This window comes from Lepisosteus platostomus, chromosome 1 (assembly GCF_059453375.1).
Source record: "Lepisosteus platostomus isolate fLepPlt1 chromosome 1, fLepPlt1.hap1, whole genome shotgun sequence".
Lineage (NCBI taxonomy): Eukaryota > Metazoa > Chordata > Actinopteri > Semionotiformes > Lepisosteidae > Lepisosteus > Lepisosteus platostomus.
Window position 1 is genome coordinate 67,320,579 of NC_142611.1, and position 20,763 is coordinate 67,341,341.

The 20,763-nt window shown below is 40.7% G+C and overlaps 1 protein-coding gene and 1 long non-coding RNA gene across 2 annotated transcripts; one reads left to right on the forward strand and one right to left on the reverse strand.

Moving 5' to 3' along the window:
- The first annotated feature begins 734 nt into the window (after positions 1-734).
- On the forward strand, positions 735-17,890 carry twist3. Its single transcript, XM_088633772.1, has 2 exons — positions 735-1,498; positions 16,709-17,890. The coding sequence occupies exon 1, from the start codon at positions 968-970 to the stop codon at positions 1,481-1,483; it is 516 nt and encodes a 171-aa protein (XP_088489898.1). The 5' UTR covers positions 735-967; the 3' UTR covers positions 1,484-1,498; positions 16,709-17,890.
- On the reverse strand, positions 15,831-19,839 carry LOC148678545 (uncharacterized). The gene is made up of 3 exons (XR_015939206.1): positions 19,734-19,839; positions 17,355-17,467; positions 15,831-17,127 (listed from the first exon to the last, which is right to left on the reverse strand). It is a non-coding gene; the product is annotated as an uncharacterized LOC148678545 (long non-coding RNA).
- Positions 19,840-20,763: the final 924 nt, after the last annotated feature.

Below are 20,763 nucleotides of genomic sequence, written 5' to 3' on the forward strand. Positions count from 1 at the left end.
CTTGTTCTACACTCCCACAACTCTTTGAGTAAATACATGCCTCCTTTTTGTGATCTTATCAGTCCTACTCTGCAGCTGCCATCCTTTTGCTCTTTTGCTCTGCTGTCATTCAGGACATTGCTATTTCATTCTCCCCCTGTCCACTGTGTGCTCAGACACTGGCTTGTTGTGGCTCTGTATCCTCTCCATCTGTCTTCACTGGGCAATTCCTGCCTGTTCCCTGTCAGTGCCTTTCTGTGCTTTCCCTGTGGTTAACTCTTCTTTCCTGGGGTCTTTTGAAAGGAAGAAGAGTGGTGAAGGTCCCATTGCTGATGTCTAAAAAACAAGGCTATGTTCACAAACCTCAGGGCTTCCTGTTCGGGCGAAGTGGAAAAAATGGCATGGCTGTAACTTCAGTGAGCAAGGCTCGAGGGGGTTAATCACCCAGAGAAAAGGGGAACCTACTTCAAAACGTCTTTTTTAAAACTTCCAAAACTATTTTTTTTTTCCCCTAAGCAAAGTCATTGGTGGAGATGGTTGGGGTGGGGGTGGGTGACAGGATAAATCTGGAACCTATAAAGTTCAGTCAACTTCTGTAAAAACTTCAGCTCCGGTCTCACTGATTGGCCATCTCTCCAGCATCCTTCCCCTCCCCTCACCCTCCCTGCTCCTAGGATGACCACGCCTCTCACCAGGGCTTAGCCAATGGGCGTGCAGAGATAAACTGATGCTGAAGCCCTGCCCTCTTGCCTAATAAGAGCTCATGATTTGGGCAATAGGGGTCCAGAGGCTGTGGAAGTTATATCCAGCTGTGTGAGATGGGAGATTGGAAAAAAGGGAGAAATAATCATAGGGAAAATCGACCTTGTGTATAAGTGATGCATGGATTTTCTAGCTGTGTTTTCCTGTTTATCATCTGAGAACTCTTTTTAAGCATTCTGTTTGCTAGTGCCGTGCCTATATAAAGGGAGCAGAGGTTAATACGACCATGAGAGAGGAGCTGTCTTGCCCTGATTCCCCCGAGGGCGGGCCAACGACCAGCGAAGAGGAGCTGGATCGCATCCAGAAGAAGTGTGGCAGCAGGAAACGGGTGCCGTACGCCAAGAAGGAGACTGAAGAGAGGGGAGCGGGGAGCCCCCAGAGTTTGGTCCCTTCTGGGCCTAAGCGCCCTAAAAAGAGCCCACTGGTCCCGGGCCAGTCCTTCGAGGACCTGCACACCCAGCGCGTGATTGCCAACGTGCGCGAGCGCCAGCGCACCCAGTCGCTGAATGACGCCTTCGCCTCGCTGCGCAAGATCATCCCCACCCTGCCCTCGGACAAGCTCAGCAAGATCCAGATCCTGAAGCTGGCCTCCCGCTACATTGACTTCCTCTACCAGGTGCTGCAGAGCGATGAGATGGACAGCAAGCTGGCCAGCTGCAACTACCTGGCCCACGAGCGGCTCAGCTATGCCTTCTCCGTGTGGAGGATGGAGGGAGCTTGGTCAATGTCCGCCACCCACTAGTCCACTCCGCACCAGGTACCCCACATGTACCTCTGTTCTTTCGACCCCCACATTCTGAGACACCTGCTTTCCTCTCTTTCTTTTTCTCCTGTATTTCTCTTTTTTGAAACGACAGCAAAACCTGTGTGTAGAAAGGTGTGATTTAAAAAACAAAAACCTGGTTGCTGAGATTTGCAGGGTGAATTTGACTCTTAGCCATGGACAGGTATGATTTGTGAGCAGGTGCACAGTGACATAAAGCAATCTGTTGTTGGATCCAACAGGCTGGACCAACTTTTTTGTTCCAATTTATCAATTTTATTTGACATTTTATTTTTCTTAATTGAATCAGGCAACAGTGCTTACTTTACCGTTGGTGGAAGAACAGAATCGTTAAAGAATGTTAACAGCCTAGTTTCTTACAGAACTTTTGTTCTAGTTTTGTACTGTAGGTGACATATTTCACTTTTTTAATTTTGTCAAGTCAGGTTCAGAAGGATGCCAGGTTTCACGAAGGACCACTATTCCTTATACATCGCTTTGATTTCATGTTTCCAGTATACATGCATTCCAGTTTACTTTCAGAATGAAATTATTAACTAGTCATGCCCAACACTGTAAGTGCAAAATCAGATCAGCAATTAAGAAAGAGAACTCTACCTGGTTGCACATGTCGTTTTCACCCATGATGTAGAGTTCAGTAGAAATGTATTATTAGTGTATATCTTGCAGATGCTCCTGGAACATCTCTTATCTTGGCTGGCACTGCTCCTGGCATTTGAAGATGTGTTGCCAAACAGGCCAGATTGCATGGGTCATGGAGCTGTTCTGTGCTGACCAGTAACCTAAGGGGGACAGGACTTGCACTGCTCCAAAATCTAGCTCTTTTGTTGCATGCTTCTGAGCACAAGAAACATATTAGAACTTTACAATGGTCCCAGAACACACTGTGAAGTCTCAAAGGCACATCGTATGCAGTTTCATGTCCTAGGATTTCAGCAACAAAAAAGGACTTTTTAACGTTGCAAACCATAATGTACTTCTTGGCAGTTAGTGTTATTTCTAGGGCATATGCAATGCCTTGGAAACAAAATCTGTTTCTTATGATATTTGGCACATCTCTGACAATTTGACGTATGTTTGGTTAAGCACACCATGTAAAACCAGTATTTATTAGATGAAAAAAGTGCACCGATTGGTTTGATTCTAGTAAATGTACTGGCATGAAGTCATTTGTAACCACACAGTCAAATAATACATTTAATAAAAGAAGGATCCGTTTTGTATTTGTTTCACATAGTTGTTTTTCAATCTGAATTAACTTTTCTTTTTTGCTTCTAATGTAAAAGATTACATAGATTTTAGCTACATTAAAAACTGATCATTTTCTTAGCAGTGCAGTAGAATCAGTGTACTTTTTACTAGGAACTACAGTAATCAATTTAATCCAGCCTGGTCTCCTATTCTTTTGAGCCTTTGGAACTGAAAGAAGATTTATAAGTATGTAGGGGGTTAGCTGTGCAATGATGTAGTCAGAAGCCAAACCATTCGAACCCTTAAAGGTGAGCAGCGGTGTTTTGAATCTACAAAAATATTCTACAGGGAGCCAGCGCAAGGAACCTAAAACAAGCGACATATGCTCGTGTGTTTTACTTTTAGTTAAAATCCGAGCGGAGTTCTGTGCAGACTGTTAGTACTGAGACACCACTGTGGCTGTGGAGGGAGTTAATTCTGTAGTTTCTCAAGCACAGCGTTCTCTATTTTTCACATTCTAAGATGCATCTCTGTTCTATTCTTGCTTTTCTATTCCACAGAGATCCTGTGGCTTTCCTGGGCAGTTACACTGTTTTTATTTCTGAACGTTAGTTTCCACATCCCAAAAACTGATACATTTCTTTAGATCATGGGGATATTTTTGAAATCTCAGAAATATTCTCAAGTAGATTTCCAAATGTTTCTGTAGTTTCCTCTTTTATTTGGTCTTTGTATTTTCCCATATTTATTTTAAAAATGTTATTTTCTACCTCTCTTAAAATATTCAGGTGATAGTTTGAGTACCATTTTTTTTGTGGCAATATTCTTGATAAATTATAAGTTACAAAAGAAATTATGCAAATACTTAATGTACACTTTGGCACTGTCTTTAACTTACTAATTTCTCCCTGTAATGTAAGTTATACATTGCCCATCTCTGCTGCGGCTCAGATCGTATTGACCATTGATATCACACAGCAGATTGTATTGACATCTCTTTTTCTATTTATTGTAGACTATAGAAATACCTTTCTTGGAAGGATGTTTAAAAGATGCTTAAGGAATTCTGTGCCTATCTGTGCAGGGCAGGCCGTGCGCAATATGGTGCTGTTTGGTCCACACACATGCGTTGTTGAATAAAGTCTCTCTTTTTCCGCAAAAGATATAATATCTGAAAATATTTTTTTTACGTCTAGATGCATTAAATTGAAAGTTGCAAGGGTGTTTAAAACTGAGAACAGGAGGTGCTTCTTTATCTAAAGAGTTGTGGGAGTATGGAACAAGCTAGCCAGCCATGTGGTTGAAGCCGATACCCTGGTTTCTTCCAAGCCAAGTGCAGCTGGAATCCTCTGATCAATAAGCTACTAACTACCAAATGGGCCAGATGGGCTTGAATGGCCTCCTTTCATGTGTAACTATTCTGATGTTCTTTGTTGTTCTTTGATGAGACATGTGATGGTTAAATCAAAAGAAAATTGACCCCACCATTGCACCATGTTGATCCAATACAGGTTCTGATCGATTCAGCAAGAGTTTGTGTCTCCCTAGTTAATATGTAACTTAGATCAAGCAGTTATGCTAGAATGTATTAGTTGTGACTAAAACAGGCTGTGATGTTAATGTCACACAGGTTTAATGTGCATTAGACACAACAGAAATGTTGATAGTTTAGCTCGTGACTCATTTTTTCCAGAGTGAAGAATAAATAATTGGGCACCTATTGCCATATGCTGCAATAGACACAGCTGCTTAGAAAAATTACAGACTGCTTCACATCACACACTGCAAAACTGAATTTTAATCTCGGATAAAATCAGGTCATTTGGTCTATGCTTCTTTTTGTATTGTATTAGGGAGCAGATTTAAGCAATCTCCTTTATTCCTGTTCTGCGTTTTCCAAAGCTAAAAACTTAAGAAATGTTCACCAAACATTTTGAAACAGTTTTTGAAGTTTTAAAAAACATCTTCTACACAAACACAAAAATGCCTCCAACTGGTCTCTATATGTTGTTTACGTTTTCAGGGGGCACACCCTGGCAAAATTATATAGAAATTCATATGCTAAGACTAATAATAAGTATCTAGCATACAGATGTTTGCTGTATCTTTAGACAAGCTTTTGCCACTTGGTTGTCAGATTTTACTAAATATATTTACATCTCACAACTTGACTGATTGTACTTTCACAACACTAATACTACAGGTTGTTCAAATCTGTGATGTACAAGACTGAGAATGTGAAAAAAACATTTATCAGATATAGTTCATTGAGCATTGTCATGTCACAGTTATAGCAAAAACAATTACCTGCTTAGGAAAAAGTTTTTAAATAGTTGCATTAAATATTTAAATTCAACCCTAAATGTGCAGCCCTCATTACAGCTGGATTGGTGGTAAAGATTAAATTGAAATTTTTTAATGGCTTGCCAATTATTTTCTTTTTGTTAAAAAAAACTGAAAACTCTTTTGTTCTGCAGAACTTTCCCCGGTATCGTGTGGATCAATGTTAAAACCATATTAGTTTTACTCGGATTCACTCGGGTGCTCTATCCTTTTTAAACCACATTTGAAAAACAGTTTTCATTATATTTTGCAATATCTTCCCCATTTCACATAATTGTTTTGCTAGAAATCATTGTACAATTTTTAAGTAATCAAAAATAAGTTGAACTAGTTGACTACTGGTTTTTCATTGAGCTGCATTTCAGTCCAACCAACATATAGATAACCTTCTCAAAAGATTCAACACTGTACAAAGTTTTCCCTAACAAAGGCACTGCAGTTTCATCCTGAAATGAAGATGCAATTATGAGACTGGCTGTCAATATACACAGATTTTGTTTAGTAAGGTCGTGAAAGACTTAATCTCTTACACACTATACCTACCAAATGGCTTCTGTCCTGTAATGTTTTCCATTTCCCTCTTCGGTGTCAGAATCACAAGTCTAAGAACTTGCTGCCAGGTACTTTCGTATTGGTTTTCCTGTGAATTGCAGACCAGAGCATAAACCAGTGAAGGCATTATTAAAAAGTGCAAATACTAATATTTTCCTTTAGCTGTGCTGCTCTTTTAGAGTGGGTTTAGCAATCAGAAAAGTGTCTTAGATCCCAGGTCCCTCATTAGCGTGTTAATTTGATGTTCTTTTTGGGAATGAGATTTAAAGCTACATTGTCTCTGCAGCTGGAATAGTCAGAATTTCGGTTGAAATAATACAAATGTAAGAATGTAATGGGAAGTACCAGATTGCTTGCTTTTTGCTGTGGTTTTGTCTCATGTAGAAAACGCTCACTTTAGAGATGTGTAGAAGTGATTGAGCTTTTCTTTTCTAAATCGTGTTTACCCAGTACATCCTTACGTATTGAATTAACTCTGAGCGGGATAGCAGGAGGTCTGGTGGGGCCAGAGCAGGTATAGGAAGTCCTTTTGAACTCGGGCAATTTTCTGTGGGGGCAAAAAAAATTAAAGCTCCCCTTTTCGCCCCCCAAGCGGTGTCCTTGCTGGAGGATCTAGTATCCAGTGTCGTGCAATCAAAGACTACAGAACGCAGACATCCAGGAATCTTTAGATTGGAAACAGTTGTGAGGCATTAGGTAGGTGTGTGCCAGGGCATGGCTGCAGGTTTGTGTGTACATGCCTGCAAGTGTGTGTCCTTATCCTCTATCAGTCTGGGCCCTGAGTATCAGACCAGTGGATCCGCTGTTTCTCCACCAGCCAGCTTTGATTAACATCACCCTCCGCCATCTCTCAGAGGAAGAGAGTTTTGCAGATGATCTCTGCCTGTGCAGCACAGGAGAATACAGGGCCATGAAGATTAGATGTGGAAGTGGCGGCAATAAGTTACAAGCTGCAGCATGAGGATTCGTTGAAAAGCTTAAACCGCAGCGGAGGGGCAGAGGACTGCCGGGGGGAGCTTGTAACTAAGGCATTTACTCTTACTTTCCAACACATTTGTGCAAGAGCTAAATGAGTAACTGTTATATTGTGCCTGGGGCTATTGCTCCCTCAGTCTGACAGTGATTTCTGGATGATTTCTATATACTGCTTTTATTATCATGGCCTGCGTCAAACATGTAAGGCACCTGGATTTTAAATTTACAAAGTTGCATAGCTTGTTGCCAGCCTTTGTACAGAAAAGCACTTGCTCAATATACTAATTATATATAGTAATATAGTAATTCAGTGGAACAATGGTAAGTCATAACATAATATTACAGAGAGAATCGCATAGGGAATTCCATAGTGGACTGTGATATGCTTCAGTGTATTTTCTTAGATGTCTGTCCCCAAAGGCGACTGTCCCAAGTCCTGTTAGGCCTCTGTGCGGAAGGTATAGTGGATTGCCCTTAAATCATAATAAATAAAGCAGAGACGCTGGAAAGGTCAATTCATTATAAGTCTAAAAAAACAAAAGTGCAGTAAGGTGGGAGAGTGTGGCTCTCTAAGATGGGATTTGCAATTTAAATGTTTGTTTTCTCTTTCAACATCAAGTCCACTGATAACTCTGGATATTCTGATACTCTATATTATCCTCAACAATTACTTAGCGATTTGAGGGTGTGTACAGGAAGGGACAGAAATGTAAAATTAATCAAAGATTGATCTTTCTTTCTTGTATTTTACTGTTTGTTTCATGTCTTCGGATTTACATTTTATTCAGAATTGTACAATAAACCATTCATAAAATTTTGCAGTCTTGTGGAATTGTAAATGGATTAATTAACATGGCTGAGAGTGAATGTTTTTGTCCTGCCTTAAAAAATTGTTCCCTTCATTTAAAGACCACAGCAGTTGACATTCCTGTGTGCAATCCACAAAGCATAATGTTAAAACTTGTGAATCACGTTCTTTTAGGAGAGATTACGTCTATCTTTGAGAAAACAAAGAGAAACTAGCCAGGTCTAACTCGAATAGGGGGGAAAATATGTTTCTAAATTAATATCATCCAAACTTTCAATAGATCAAACAATATGGCTAATCTTTGCAATGTTGTTCTAATTAAAATTCCTCGCCTCTCATTAGCTCAAGGGCTTGGAGGAATTACATGAGCGATTGATTTCTCTCTTGCGGGACAATCAGCAGAAATTAGTACAGCTGGTTGTCACTGGAGGTGCTTGACAAGACCCAGTCGGGATCATTCAGTTTTAGAGGTACGGATAATGACCGGAGTCACTAAACACACTAAAGTCACTATTTTATCTTCCCTTCTCCTATGAAACTGTCCGCTTGTCACGTTTTGTTACAGCTGTTTATTTCTGAAGTGTATCGTAGGATTGTGGATCATAGTGTTAACAGGATTGGTCAGGTAAAGTCAAGAAGTCTGAATTGTTACTTAGTTTAACACTCATTAGTCTAAATACTCTGAAACCAGGGGTCTCATAAGCAGCGGTTCGTATTCATCATGTGGGGATGTAACGTTACATTTCCAGACTACCATCCCTACCCTGCGCTTTGAAATGTGTGTAAGAACAAGCAATGTCTGAATTATGGGAAAATAAGTCAGATTCATTGGTGTGACTGTTTCAGAACATCACAGAAAGATTAAACATATTCTGTTTCTAATATTGTGAAATATATATATATACTGTATCAGGGAACATAATGTACATCGCTCCTATAATTCTTTTTTTTTTGCTGAAAGATAGTAGATATGGTCAGATTAAATGAAAACTCAGCAACTGGTTGTTAAGCAGAAACGTGGCCTGTTATCCAGAAGCTTCTTCTAACAAGCCTGTTGAGTACTATATTTGCAGCTGGTAACAAGTTAAGGTACTTTGATTTACACCAAGCCAAGCCAATAGGCACTATGTATACACATATATGTTTACATGTATCGTCACAGGTTTTCATTGCAGAGCAGCTACAGTAATATTATGTATTCAGCAGAAAGCAGTAAAACATCCTTGAAAGACTCAGGCACCCAAGGCTGAGAGTGGAGTTTGTTCTGTTCTCCAGGACACTGGAAGGTGTTGGGTAAGGTAGCAGATAGGGATAAACACCCTGAATCTTTAGTCAGTTAATTTAGAATGTTTTATCTGCTGCTGCCTTAGCTGACAGTAAAACTAGGCAAACTAGAAGGGACGGAAAAATAATTCAGATCAACAAACATTCAGAAATGAGTAATTTTCTTTAGTGACAATTCTTTTATTATTCTGTGTTGTTGTTTTTGTTGCTAGTACCTGCTTAGCAGATGTCCTTATTCAGGACAAGTTAGGTTTTGCAACATTTCACATTTTTTAAGTGTACAGTATATAGAAGGGAAACATGAGATTTGAAACCACTTAAAGACCTAGCTGCATTTAAATAGAAAAAAGGGAGATGTTATGGAGACTTTACTGAACATTTTTCATTTTTAGATGTGAGTTCAAGTACTCACTGCATTTTTAAACTGTTGCCCAACTTTGTAGATTTAGATAATTTATTATACATTAGGCAGGCTCTTTTGGAAATGTTTGTTCCCCAGTCGTCATCTTTAATTACTCTACCATATCATCTGCAAAAGAGTGAGCATTTTATTCTGTGTAGTAGATACAGAATATAAACATTAATGCTGGTGATTTTCAGTATTAGCAGGAATAGAATAAAAAATAACTAACTGTAACAGTTTAATATTTTTGTCTCAAAATATGGTTCCAGACAAGTAGAGGAACTAACAATGCAAGTTAAGAAGGACCTAAAAGAACTAAGAGAACTTTGATCTTATTATTTTATATTGTAAAGCAAGGCATCTGTGTTCTCTGAGATAAGTGTCGCATATTCTCACCTGTGAACTAGCACTGCCAGCAGCAGTTCCAGAAGGCTGGCCTGTCAGAGAGCAGGGAACCCCGTAACTACACCTAGAACTGATCCCGTCTTGGCTTTGAGCACACCACTGGAAATAGCACAGCAGTTTTGGAGAGATTTACTCGTTAGGACTTTGCACTCATTAAGGCAAACAGAACTGCAGAGATACCAGAAATACCAGCTTCTGCTTTCTTATGATTTTCTTAAGATCGTTCCAAAACTTCATCGGCATTCATACTGTAGCATTTGATGTCTTACTATCTAACATCTATAGCAAACAGCACCAGAGAATGTTTTAAAAAGTGCATGAAAAGATTCAGTGACACACTTGGAAAAGCATTCTATTGAAGCTGATAGCGTACTGTTATGTATGCATATGGTATATAGATGCATCTTCTATTTGTGTTAATTGATCTTGCAGTTTTTTCAGAGACTGAAATAAGAATAAGTAGCTCACTCTCAGAATTTCGTTATAACAGCAAAATTCCCCTCTAAGGATCTGGAAAAAGTTGATCACAGCTTTTGGAGGGAGTCTGCAAGAATCTTTTATCTGAGCTGAGGAAGTCTGGCTCTTTGTTGCCGTTAAAAACAATGTCTTTTTTTTTCCGTCGGCTGCAACACTTGCGTGTCTGAGGAGACATCCCGCCTTCCTCTGATTTATTGGGTTTGGGATGTGTTTGGTCTGGCAGAGAGGCAACAATGTGTTACCGTTTCTGTTTGTTTTCCAGAGCGCTGCCGCGGCTGGTGGTGGTTGTGGCTCTCGTTGGGCCGGCCGCGTTCAGTTCCCCGTCTGGTGTGCTGCTCCAACCCAGGCGCGCACACGGTGGAGGTCACCGTGTAGCGTTTTCCATCTCCCCTTGTTGCTTTCTGAAATCGTTTGGAGTTCTTTTTCTAACTGCTTTAATCTAGAAGATATGCCTTTGGAGCCTTGAGGCTTCTAGAAAGTGATCAAATCCACTGTGAGTGACTGAGTGCAGATTTATGGCCTGGCAAGAGTACTGAGCTTTTCCTTTAGTCCCTCGACTGCCCTTGTCTTGTTTTATACACTTGGAAAATACACTTTAGACACTGTAGTTTTCGGAGCTGAGGATCCTGACAGCCCGTCTCTGTTACTCAGTTGGGTTCGGTTTTGGTTTCAGCACAGAGACTAGCTCTGGCTAGTACCTTCCAGACTTGTATAGCTTGTGCTGTGTGCCTGTAGGATTATGTGCAGAACAAAACCGGGACAAAGCAACAATGGATTAAAAATGTGTACATCCTTATTGATCACATAAAAGGACAACACACCAGCATCTACACACAGCCTTGATCAGGACAACATATGCCAATAACCATCAGCAAATATCTATCTCATATTAAAACAATACAAAAATAGGCACTGAAAATCAAACATAAGAACATGAAGTTATTGGCCCAAGTATGGCCATTCAGCCCATCTAACTTGTTTAATAATTGATCTGATGGCTTTTTTTCCTGACTCCCAGAACTCTTTGAGTAAAGAAGCGCCATGTTTTCTAAGTTTTAAATGCGTTTCCATGTAATTTCCACTTGTGTGTTTCATCAGAACTCTGACAGGTTTAACTCAGTCTTCTCAGTTCGAGACTAAAATGATTTAGCTCTCTCATCTTGTGATATTTAAAAAAACAGAAATTAATTAATTAATGCACTGATCTGACAAAGGCATGATTTGGCTTACACTTATGGCACACCTGAATTCTCATCTCCATTCACCTGGATCTTTTGTTACAATTTTCATTGTTTTGAAATAAGGGACAAACTTAATTCTGTGACTGTATATCTATATTTATACAGTTATATGAAGAATATTACAGAATAATTATTTTTCTTTCCATGAAAAGTATGTCCTAACTTTCAGAATGAAAGAAAGGCTGTGCTCAATCAGTCATTTAAAATAAGAATAGTTATAATACATTACATGTGAGACGGGGTTGTTATTGAACTAGTATTATTGGTCCTGCAAGTTTATTTTCACAACTCATAGCAGATTTTTGTCTGTCCAGGAAATGTGGAGTGAATTTAACTTTGGAGCCTAACACTTTGAAGGCTGTCCAACGAGCAACCACATTAATCATCCTGGTACCTAGTTTACAGGCAGATCACAATAGTTACAGAAATAATCACCTTCATAGTCCTTTGGCTGTTGCCCCCTATCTGGGTGATGGTATTCCCCTGGGTTTAAGATTAACAACCCTGTCCCTGTGTTCATATCCACATCATCAGGTTAGTAAATTCTCCTGATCTGATGTCAACTGTTTCTGAAGTGAAATTATTAAAGTGGAGGTTGTGCATATAGAATTGCAGAAGGTGTTTCTAACACTACTAACCTATTTCATCTAAAATAGCCTTGGTTTCAGCTTTGCCTATTCTGTATTGAATAGGTCTGTATTGAGTTCAATTGCAGTACATTGTGAAATACTGTACTGTATATACATTTTAAATGCATGAACATCATTTTGTTACAACGTGAATACCATCTGTTATGAAGGTAAAAGTATCCTTTGTTTGACTCAGGATTGGGAAAATTGTAACTTTGCCAGAGGTGTTTTTTTCAGTGCTTTCTTAGTTTTAGCATCTTTGGTTGGATTTCTGGTACAGTCAGCATGGAAGGAAGAGATCAAAGAACAGCATTATTGATTGGAAAGGTATGGTTTTGAAAAGTAAGAACTAAACACTTGTGACCCGACTGACATTGTGAAAAACCTGCGTGACAGGAATGCGCTTGAAGACGGGATCACGCTATCGGGAGGTGAACGGCAGGCTATGGCGAAATGTCACAGTTGTTTTAAATAGAAATGTAGAAATTGGTAATTGTCATCAGCAACATTAAGCACTTGCAGGTTTATTCTTAATAGAAGTTCTGACTGAATAAAACAAAACGGTCGCAGAAGTTCATATATTATCTTTCTGTGTGTCATTTCATGGGGACATTACTATTACAGTATGATATCATTGCAGTGCAGATTGCAGTTGTAGGCACAACTTAACCAAGACTCATCTTTCTAAAAGCTCCATGGTGTTTGCTAACCTGAAGAGAACCATTTATCAGCAGTGAAAAAGTTACTTATTCTTGAATTTTCAGATATTTAAGCAATGCTTCACATTTTTAGAACAATGACCCAGTTCATGCAGCAGCGGCGCAGAGCATAGAACTTGAAGAAGTGGACCCGTGTCCCCTCTTCCTAAAGTTTCACTGTATAAAATCTGCAATATTAATCTTCCTGTGGTTGTATCATGGCAATAGAAGCTTTCACTGATTCACTTGCTTTTTCATGGTTTTCCACAGTTTACATCATGCCATTCTCTCATGCTTTTATCATGATTGTCCTGGGCTGTAGTACACTTGACTATTTCTGCCACAATCGGACTGCTCTAAACTAGTTTTAATCCTGATGGCATCATCCTTTACTGCACTTTTTCCTCCTGTGCCACAGTAAATGTAAATAACCCCTCCCTCTCAAAATGAACAAGTGAACTGATTTCTGATGAGACTCACACCTCTCTTGCTAGCTGTGGTGACTTTTCTGTCAGCAGACATTGTTAAATTGTTGGACAGTAGTTTTCAAAGCTTTGTTTTGTTATGCTGTTTAATCTCCAGATAGACTTTTTTTCAGTTCTCTGTACAGCCTTATTTTAAAGGGTGGTTTGGAAGCTTTCTTAGAAATGTGAGGGTAGAAACTCAAAGAGCAAGGCGTCTCCATGTGTCCCCTGTGCTGGAGCTCCTGACTGCTGTGCTATCAGCCAGATGTGACAGCTCTGGGAAAGAACAGGAGACAGGCCTGAAAAGAACAAGCTTCCAGAAAAAAGCACATTGTGTCCTTATAAAAAACAAAAGAGGCTTCTTAAGTGGTTTGTGGTCTGCATTGCAGAATTTGTCAGTTTTTAGCTGAACATTTGAACTGTATTTTGTAGTGGAATATTGTAGGTCAGATTCCCTACTCTGGTCCTGGGGATTTGGACCTCAGCAGACTCTGTGTAAATCATGAAAAGCCTGATGGCAAAGGGATAACTGACCCACTTAACCATTCTCCCTGACACCGGGCTGTTAATAACTTGGAGAACCTGCTGGGTTTTAGACCCCAGGGGAGCTGAGCTGGGAATTTCTGTATGTGTCTGCCAGGCCAGAAAGGGAAACTGAGCCTTGGTCATTTGCTTAACTTACCCATTGAAACATACTGTATTTGCCTGATCTCTGCTCATTGACCATCTTCATGGTCAGATCAGACTTCTGCAGGTTCTACAGTACCATAGGCATAGGCCCACCCTCCATTTTGTTGCTGGAATTATTCTTTTAATGAAAATAATTCTTAAGGCTACTGCTTGTAGGTTTCTTTTGCAAATACTTGAAGTGATTCCACAGGATCCATATGGTGAAATTGGTAGAGTGCTTTTGGACAAAAGTTCAATATGAGAACCCTAAATTTAATTAGCAGTTGAATACTATTAGGCCTTCATTTAAAAAGCTGTGTCACATTTCCTGTTCTCTCCATGTCCATTCTGGTGTGCCAGCAGGCGATCCAGTTTCCTCATTCCTTCTAAAGAGGGTTAACTGATGTCTCTTCTGTGTGTGTGTTAGCCCTGTAATGGACCAGCATCCTGTTCAGATTGCAGTCCCTTACCAGAAATAGGTGGCATTCTGATGATTGATGGGTGTATTCCAAAATCATGTAATGAAAATAATTATGCACAGCAATAAGTTCTTACTGGTATTCGAAGCACATTAAATAATAGGTACACTTACAGTCTAAATACGTCTTCTGTGAATCTGTGTTCTCCAAGTAGACGTATAGTCTAAATATGAAAGTCTTAAGTTCTGAGCTTTCTGTCAGAAAATACCTTTTTAATTTAAAAGAACCTGAAATGTCCTTAAACAATATGGGTCCTAAATTCAAAACAATAAAGAGTGCAGTGGAGATCTGAGCTCCTATGGGGATTTATGCGCCGAAGTATTTTTAATGTAGGGACCTATCTGTTTACACCAGTCAAGTCAGCCAAAGTGCGCGAGTTCCACCAGTGATATTTCATCTAGCTTGGTGCATTTGTTCATAAAAGCTGAGCAGTTTTGAAACTTGTCAGTTTTAAGTGGGTTTGCATTTGTTGATCGGTGCTGCGCTCCAAGCAGCTGCATTGTGGAATATTTTTCCCAGTTAATTTTCCTAGGTGTAGTCTCCCACAGTCCCCAGTGAAAACACTGGTGTTGCCAACATTTTCCCCCATGCACGTTCCTGCATAGAATCACAGGAGAACAGCAGATCATGTTAAGCCTGACATGACACGAAAGCCTGTGGAAATGACAGACTGTTATGGAATGACATAGCCAGTTCACAGAATATAGAACACAGCTGAAGCATATGCAGGTAGATCAAATGTGTAAAAAAAACTGTTGAAATCTTTGTGTAACAAGAAAGGTTGGTAGAATCGTCCCTCAGCTACAGCTTCTATAGTATACCTGTTGCCAGTTAGGCCTCAATCGTGGTTCTTATACCCTGTACCACCAGTTTTCAAGACAGTGTTTAAGCATCCCCTGGCTAAGGGATTCCCAAAAAGAAAAGGATGGTTTTCACCTCTCAATTAGTGTAGAAAATCTGTTCTCATACAGTGATTCCCATTCCAGTGGATCTATTGGTTCTTTTTTTAGTATTTCATAATTAAAGTGCAGTTATATTTGAAACCAATGTTAGGGTTTATTTGAGGCATGGAGATAATGTGTCCATAAAGTCCAGGGATCCATAAGAGGGGAGGTTAATGGAGAGGTATGTCTTGAAAAGACATCAAGCTAAACTTCTGTTGGGAACGTGTGTCCCGGAAGAGTCTTTTCCTTATTTCTGAGTAAAAATGTGAGCACTCCATAGAAGCAACAATGTTTTTGTGGTCTCTGTAACCTCTTTGAACAGGAACCATGTATGAGTATAGAGAAGGCAAAGACTTTTACCTCTGTAACAGCAAAAGGTGAAAGACTACTGTAGCCTGAATGGTGTCTGGCTACAGGTTGAATAACTGAGTGCTTAGGTCCGTGGGGTTGTCAGGGAAATACCACAGTGCTTTCTTCTGCTATTTTATTAATAAGCTGATGGGAGAGAGTAGTAGGTTCTCCCTATTAGCAGACCTAGACTGCACAAGAGAAGCAAGCAATTCCTTGCAATTTGTGGATTATAGAGTAATTGCATCCATCTGATTTTCAAAACCACACACATATTTACTGAGCTGCTCTCCTTCGGCATGGAAAAGCTGGCGCTTAATTACACACAAACTAGAGGAAGAGGCAGGAATATTTGCTCGTTAAAAAAAAAACCAAATCATTTCTCGTTACCCTCCTTTAGGAATTTATAAGTTTTTAATTTCACCTGCAGTTATGGATATTTTATATGAATACACAGTGTATTTATTTAGGGTTTCTGTTTGAGGACAATTGTAATTTAGCAGCCTTTTATCCACTAAGTTCCTGATTGCTTTTTATTAACCCTTGTGACTTGGCACCAAGTGTTTTGGGTCTGCTTTAAAAAGGAGACAAACAGACTGCTGTCGACATTCCTTGTACTTTACACAGTTGAACCCTGTTGTTTTTTTATTTTCAAAAAGAAAACATCTTAGCTATTTTTTTTATTTGCTTGTGAGGTCTCCTGTAGTATTCACTAGAAGGATACAAGCTCTTCTCAGTCACCAGTTTGTAGTAGTTTTAGCTGTTCCACACAGACAGTACAAGCATATAACCTGGTGCTGCAGGATTGGTCCAGAACAGGGGTCTCCAACCCTGGTCCTGGTCCTGGAGAGCCCTAATCCGGTTCGTTTTACAGGTCTTATGTTTTAAAGATGAAGGCAATACCTGTAAGCTATTGATGAATAGCAAGTAATCTCTTCGGTTAAGAGAACTGTAATTCATGATAGCTAAGACATACTTGGATTTCAGTCCTAAATGATTTCTGATGTCTTTAATTTAACATATCACCTGTTTACTACAGCAGTGTTGTTCCATACTTTTAGAAACTTGCGATTTTATTAACGACATACAACACCTGCTGGATTGGGGCTCTCCAGGATCAGGGTTGGTGATTGCTGCTTTACATAGTCCAGTCAAACTACAGCTTTAGAGCAAAGAAGTAAATCTATACTTTCACAAGCAAATATTAAATATCCTGTATACTCTTCGCAGTTGGAACTGCAATACTGATTTTTTTTTTCTCTCTTGCTCCTAGGTTCTGGTTATTGGTAACTGGACCTTTCTCGTCAATGACAGAGGCACAACATAAATGCAAAACTGTACATAGTGCTGTACAGGAGTGGTTTTAATGTAGTCTGGCACTGCATTTCTAATGTTTGCAAGTCTGCAACCTTCCCTCCTCCCCACTTGCCTCCACCTCAAACGAATGACCAGTTATCAGGTTGGAAGTGGCTTAACCCTCTGAGACTGAAACATACCGTGACCCTAAATATTGAACCATGAACCCCAATCTCAGGAACTGCACTGAGGATTTTGCATCTATGGAAAAATTCCTGGACAAGCAAGAAGCGCAATTTCTTCCCCCCACTACTGCAGTCATGGTGGAGGGGTGAGAAAGGAATCCCTTCTGATGAGCCTCTCATCCAAAGAGCACTGTGGCAACTGGCCCATGTCCTGGAAAGGAAGCACAGAAAGGCCATGGAACCCACTTTGCGACATTTTCTGAAAAATTACAGATTCAGTCACAGCTGAGCGACTTAAGAGTAATCAGCCATAATAATGGGAGATTTTATATTGCTTTTAAACTTTCCATGGAAAAAGATGTAACTATACATCACTGTTTACAAAAAGAATTTGTAAAGCCAAAGGTGCTGTTAAGCTATTGAGAGAGGCATCTTTACCTTTCAGACAACATGAGGAGAGAGAAAATGTTAAAACACCAGCTTCAAGACAAGGCAGTGGTGCCGAATTACAGACTGGATTCCCACTGTGGTGTTCTGTTGCCTTGGCTAACCTGTGGAATAATAAGAATAAATATTGCACAAAAATGTAAAGTATATGAATGAAATGTTTAGTGTAGCCATGCAATATCCTGGGAGCTGGTAAACAAAATGTCTTAATGTGGCTTCAGACACCTGATAGGAATGACAGACAGTATATAAATGTCACATAGAACTAAAAGCATGCCATTAGAGACCAAGCCTGTACATAACTTCATACATTCAAAATAGTAGTAGGCTAGCAGGGTACATATTCAGTGTGTCAACTTCTGTCTTAGTGTACTCAGGAGATGCAGAAGGAACTTGGAATACTAGCTCCCTACAGGTTTCCTTTAGTTTCCAATGGCAAACATGCTGTCTGTAGTACCGTAGGCTTTGTGCTGTGTCTGTTGTCCCTGCACTCTGCTTGTGATAATAAAATGTCACATTTGCTTGCAGTCTCGTTGTTGTCATTAAGAAATGTCTCCAGTTATTTTATATTCCTGTTCCATTTGCAATGATGCGCCTGAGACTTCCAGAGGCTACTCCTGTACCAGCACAGGAAGAACGAGGAAGAGCAGGAATGCCTCATCCAGCCCTCACCCTTGTCAGCGCTATTCATCTCTACCCACACCACAAGCACCAGAGCAGCACGTCTCTCGCCGAAGGCAGGCTCAACAACATGCGTGATCCACACGCCAACAGCGACCCACCCGTGTGAAGCTGTGGCTCTTATTATATAAATGGCGCTGGCTCTCCATTAGCAAATTGGTAGAAGGCAGGAAATCAGGTTCCAGGCATTTGATTAATACTATGCAAGACTGCCCAAGTAGTCAAATTAATTATTCATAATCCCCTAAGCACACAGCTTTGAAGATACTGTCAAACTATCTTGTTATATCTTTTTAAAACCACTTCAGTTTCCACTCACAAACCGCACACTTGGTTGTTCTGAGCTTAAAGTGAAATACTAAGCACAAACACTACGACATTACTTTTAGAGACATCTATTCTTAGAGCCAGCATCTCTAGACGTTTCTGGGACAAAATGGAGTTTGTGCGACTGTACGAGGCACTGTAGAGGTTGCACTCTCTAGCATGTGGTGCCCTGGAGGTCACATGACCTTTAGTGTGTAGCTCAGCAGTGTCATGTGACCTCTAGCACAGAGTGCCACAGAGGTTAAAATGTGCAGACGCATGAAAAGAAAAAAAAATGCACACATTTTGAAATTAAAAGAGAAGGAAGCTCACATGATTGGGCAGACCATACAAACTCCACACAGATAGCATTCTAGGTCCAGGTAAACCCAGGACCCCAGCACTGTGAGGCAGCAGTGCTCACCACTGCCCCACCATGCCGCCCTGTCAGCATGTCCATCAATTTCCCTACGGGATTAATAAAGTATTATCTATCTATGTCCCAGGTGAGAACATTAGGTGCAAGTTGCTCCCTGTGTGCAGGTATGCATGTCCGACCATAGACTGGCGTCCCGTTCACCTCAGGCCCCCTGCCTCCTGGGTTAGGCTCTGGCTCACCGCTTCCCCCTAAAGAGAAAGCGGCGACCAGATAAAACCCGCCAGCTCAGCCGTGGGCTTGAACGGATCACGGGAGCTGTCTCGCCACAGCCCCACTTCCCGGAGCGCAGGGCGCCGCAGTGAGCGCGGTCTCCCGCCGGGCTGTTCGCTCTTCCCGAACACCAGCGCTCCTCGTCGTTCAGAAACACCGCCAAAATCAAAAGAGGCGTCATAGGAGAACACGATTTGATCATAATCTCAAATTTACCTTTAACTTCATCTTCAGGGAGATTCAGACTCTTAATTCATCTAATTCTTACGGGGAAAATACCGCCATAGCTTATACACATAAAGTTGCTTTGTGAGAAAAAGCAAAGGATCAGATTATCTTCCAACTGCATGATCAATTATTATAAGTATGCACAATGAACAGTATAATTATTATAATTTGACAGTAGCTCTAAACTCTCATCAGGAAGTACTGTATTACAGAGTGTGAACAAGTTTGATGCTACTTCAACAATGCAATTATCACTCTTCAACACCTTCTGCTGACTGGCTGTTAAACGTTACAGAGCTCGGCGTCGTGAGGAACCACCAGGAAGCCCACTGTTGCTACAAAGCGGCTAAAAGCGTTCAGCGCCTTATTTCTTCGCGGCTGGGAACTCGCGGAAACGGTCGATTACCGCGGCACGGTGCCGCAGTGGTTAGCACTGCTGCCTCGCTGTCCTGCGGCCCCGCTCGCAGTCAGGTGTAAGCGGTATATTTCCGGAACTTCATTGCTACCTTTTTCAACGTTTAAGCCGTTTTCAAACTTAACGATTTTGTAGCACCTCTCTCTCGAGGCGTTAGCCGTCTAATATGCTGATACCGGGTGGCACAAGTTCTGACCCCCCCGGGCATCTGCGCTCTCCTCTACGCGCATGCGCTCTTCCAAACCTGCCGGGATTCGACGGGGCTCGCGCGGGGTGGGTCCTGTGTTTCTGAGCGCTGTGGCGGTGATATTGTTTTATGTGCATATTAAAGTTCGTTATATGTAATGAATTAATTGTGTTCTCACTAAAAAAAAAAACAGCTAAACCGCAATCACATATCAGGCTGGGACTATATGCGTTTCTACCTTCGCTAATTTACGACAAGAATAAAAAGGCGCGCCGTTGTTTTGCGTATTTCATGTTTTCTAGCGATTACAAATATTTTACCCCCACCGTGTGAATTAAGAGAGGAACCCCTAAAGAATTTGCAGCCTTCTCTCATTTGTTACACATCCATCCATTTATTTGTGGATATACGCACAAAACGTGAAACAAAATGACTGCCACTCCCCTCATTGTTGACCAGGTGAGGAAGACCTGTCATCACCGAACAAGGTGGAGCCCCGAACACTGCCTGCAAACAAGTAGTCCTCAATGTTTTCCAATGAGTACGATACATGCAAATATTACATTAAACAAGTTCTTCAGGAAAATAGTATTGCCTTATATGTATGGTGTCCTGTGCTGTATTTTATCAAGGGTTGCTGTGCTTGGAGATATGATCATTACATTTGTCCGTTTCTTAAAACATCTGGCTTTAACAAGAGGACCCACCCTTGCTTTCCAAGCTTTTCCTTCTAGCTGGTCACTTGAAGGTGTCGTGATTTTTGAGGTTCAGTTCTGGGCAGTATTTGTGTTGTTGGAATGGGAGCAAGAGGCATCAGATAATGATCCATCTAGGGCAGTGGTTCTCCAAGGACCAAGTACCACCCCTAATCCAACCAAAGCACCATCCAAGTACAAGTCATCATCTCATAGGAACCCCAGAAATTCTCAATGAC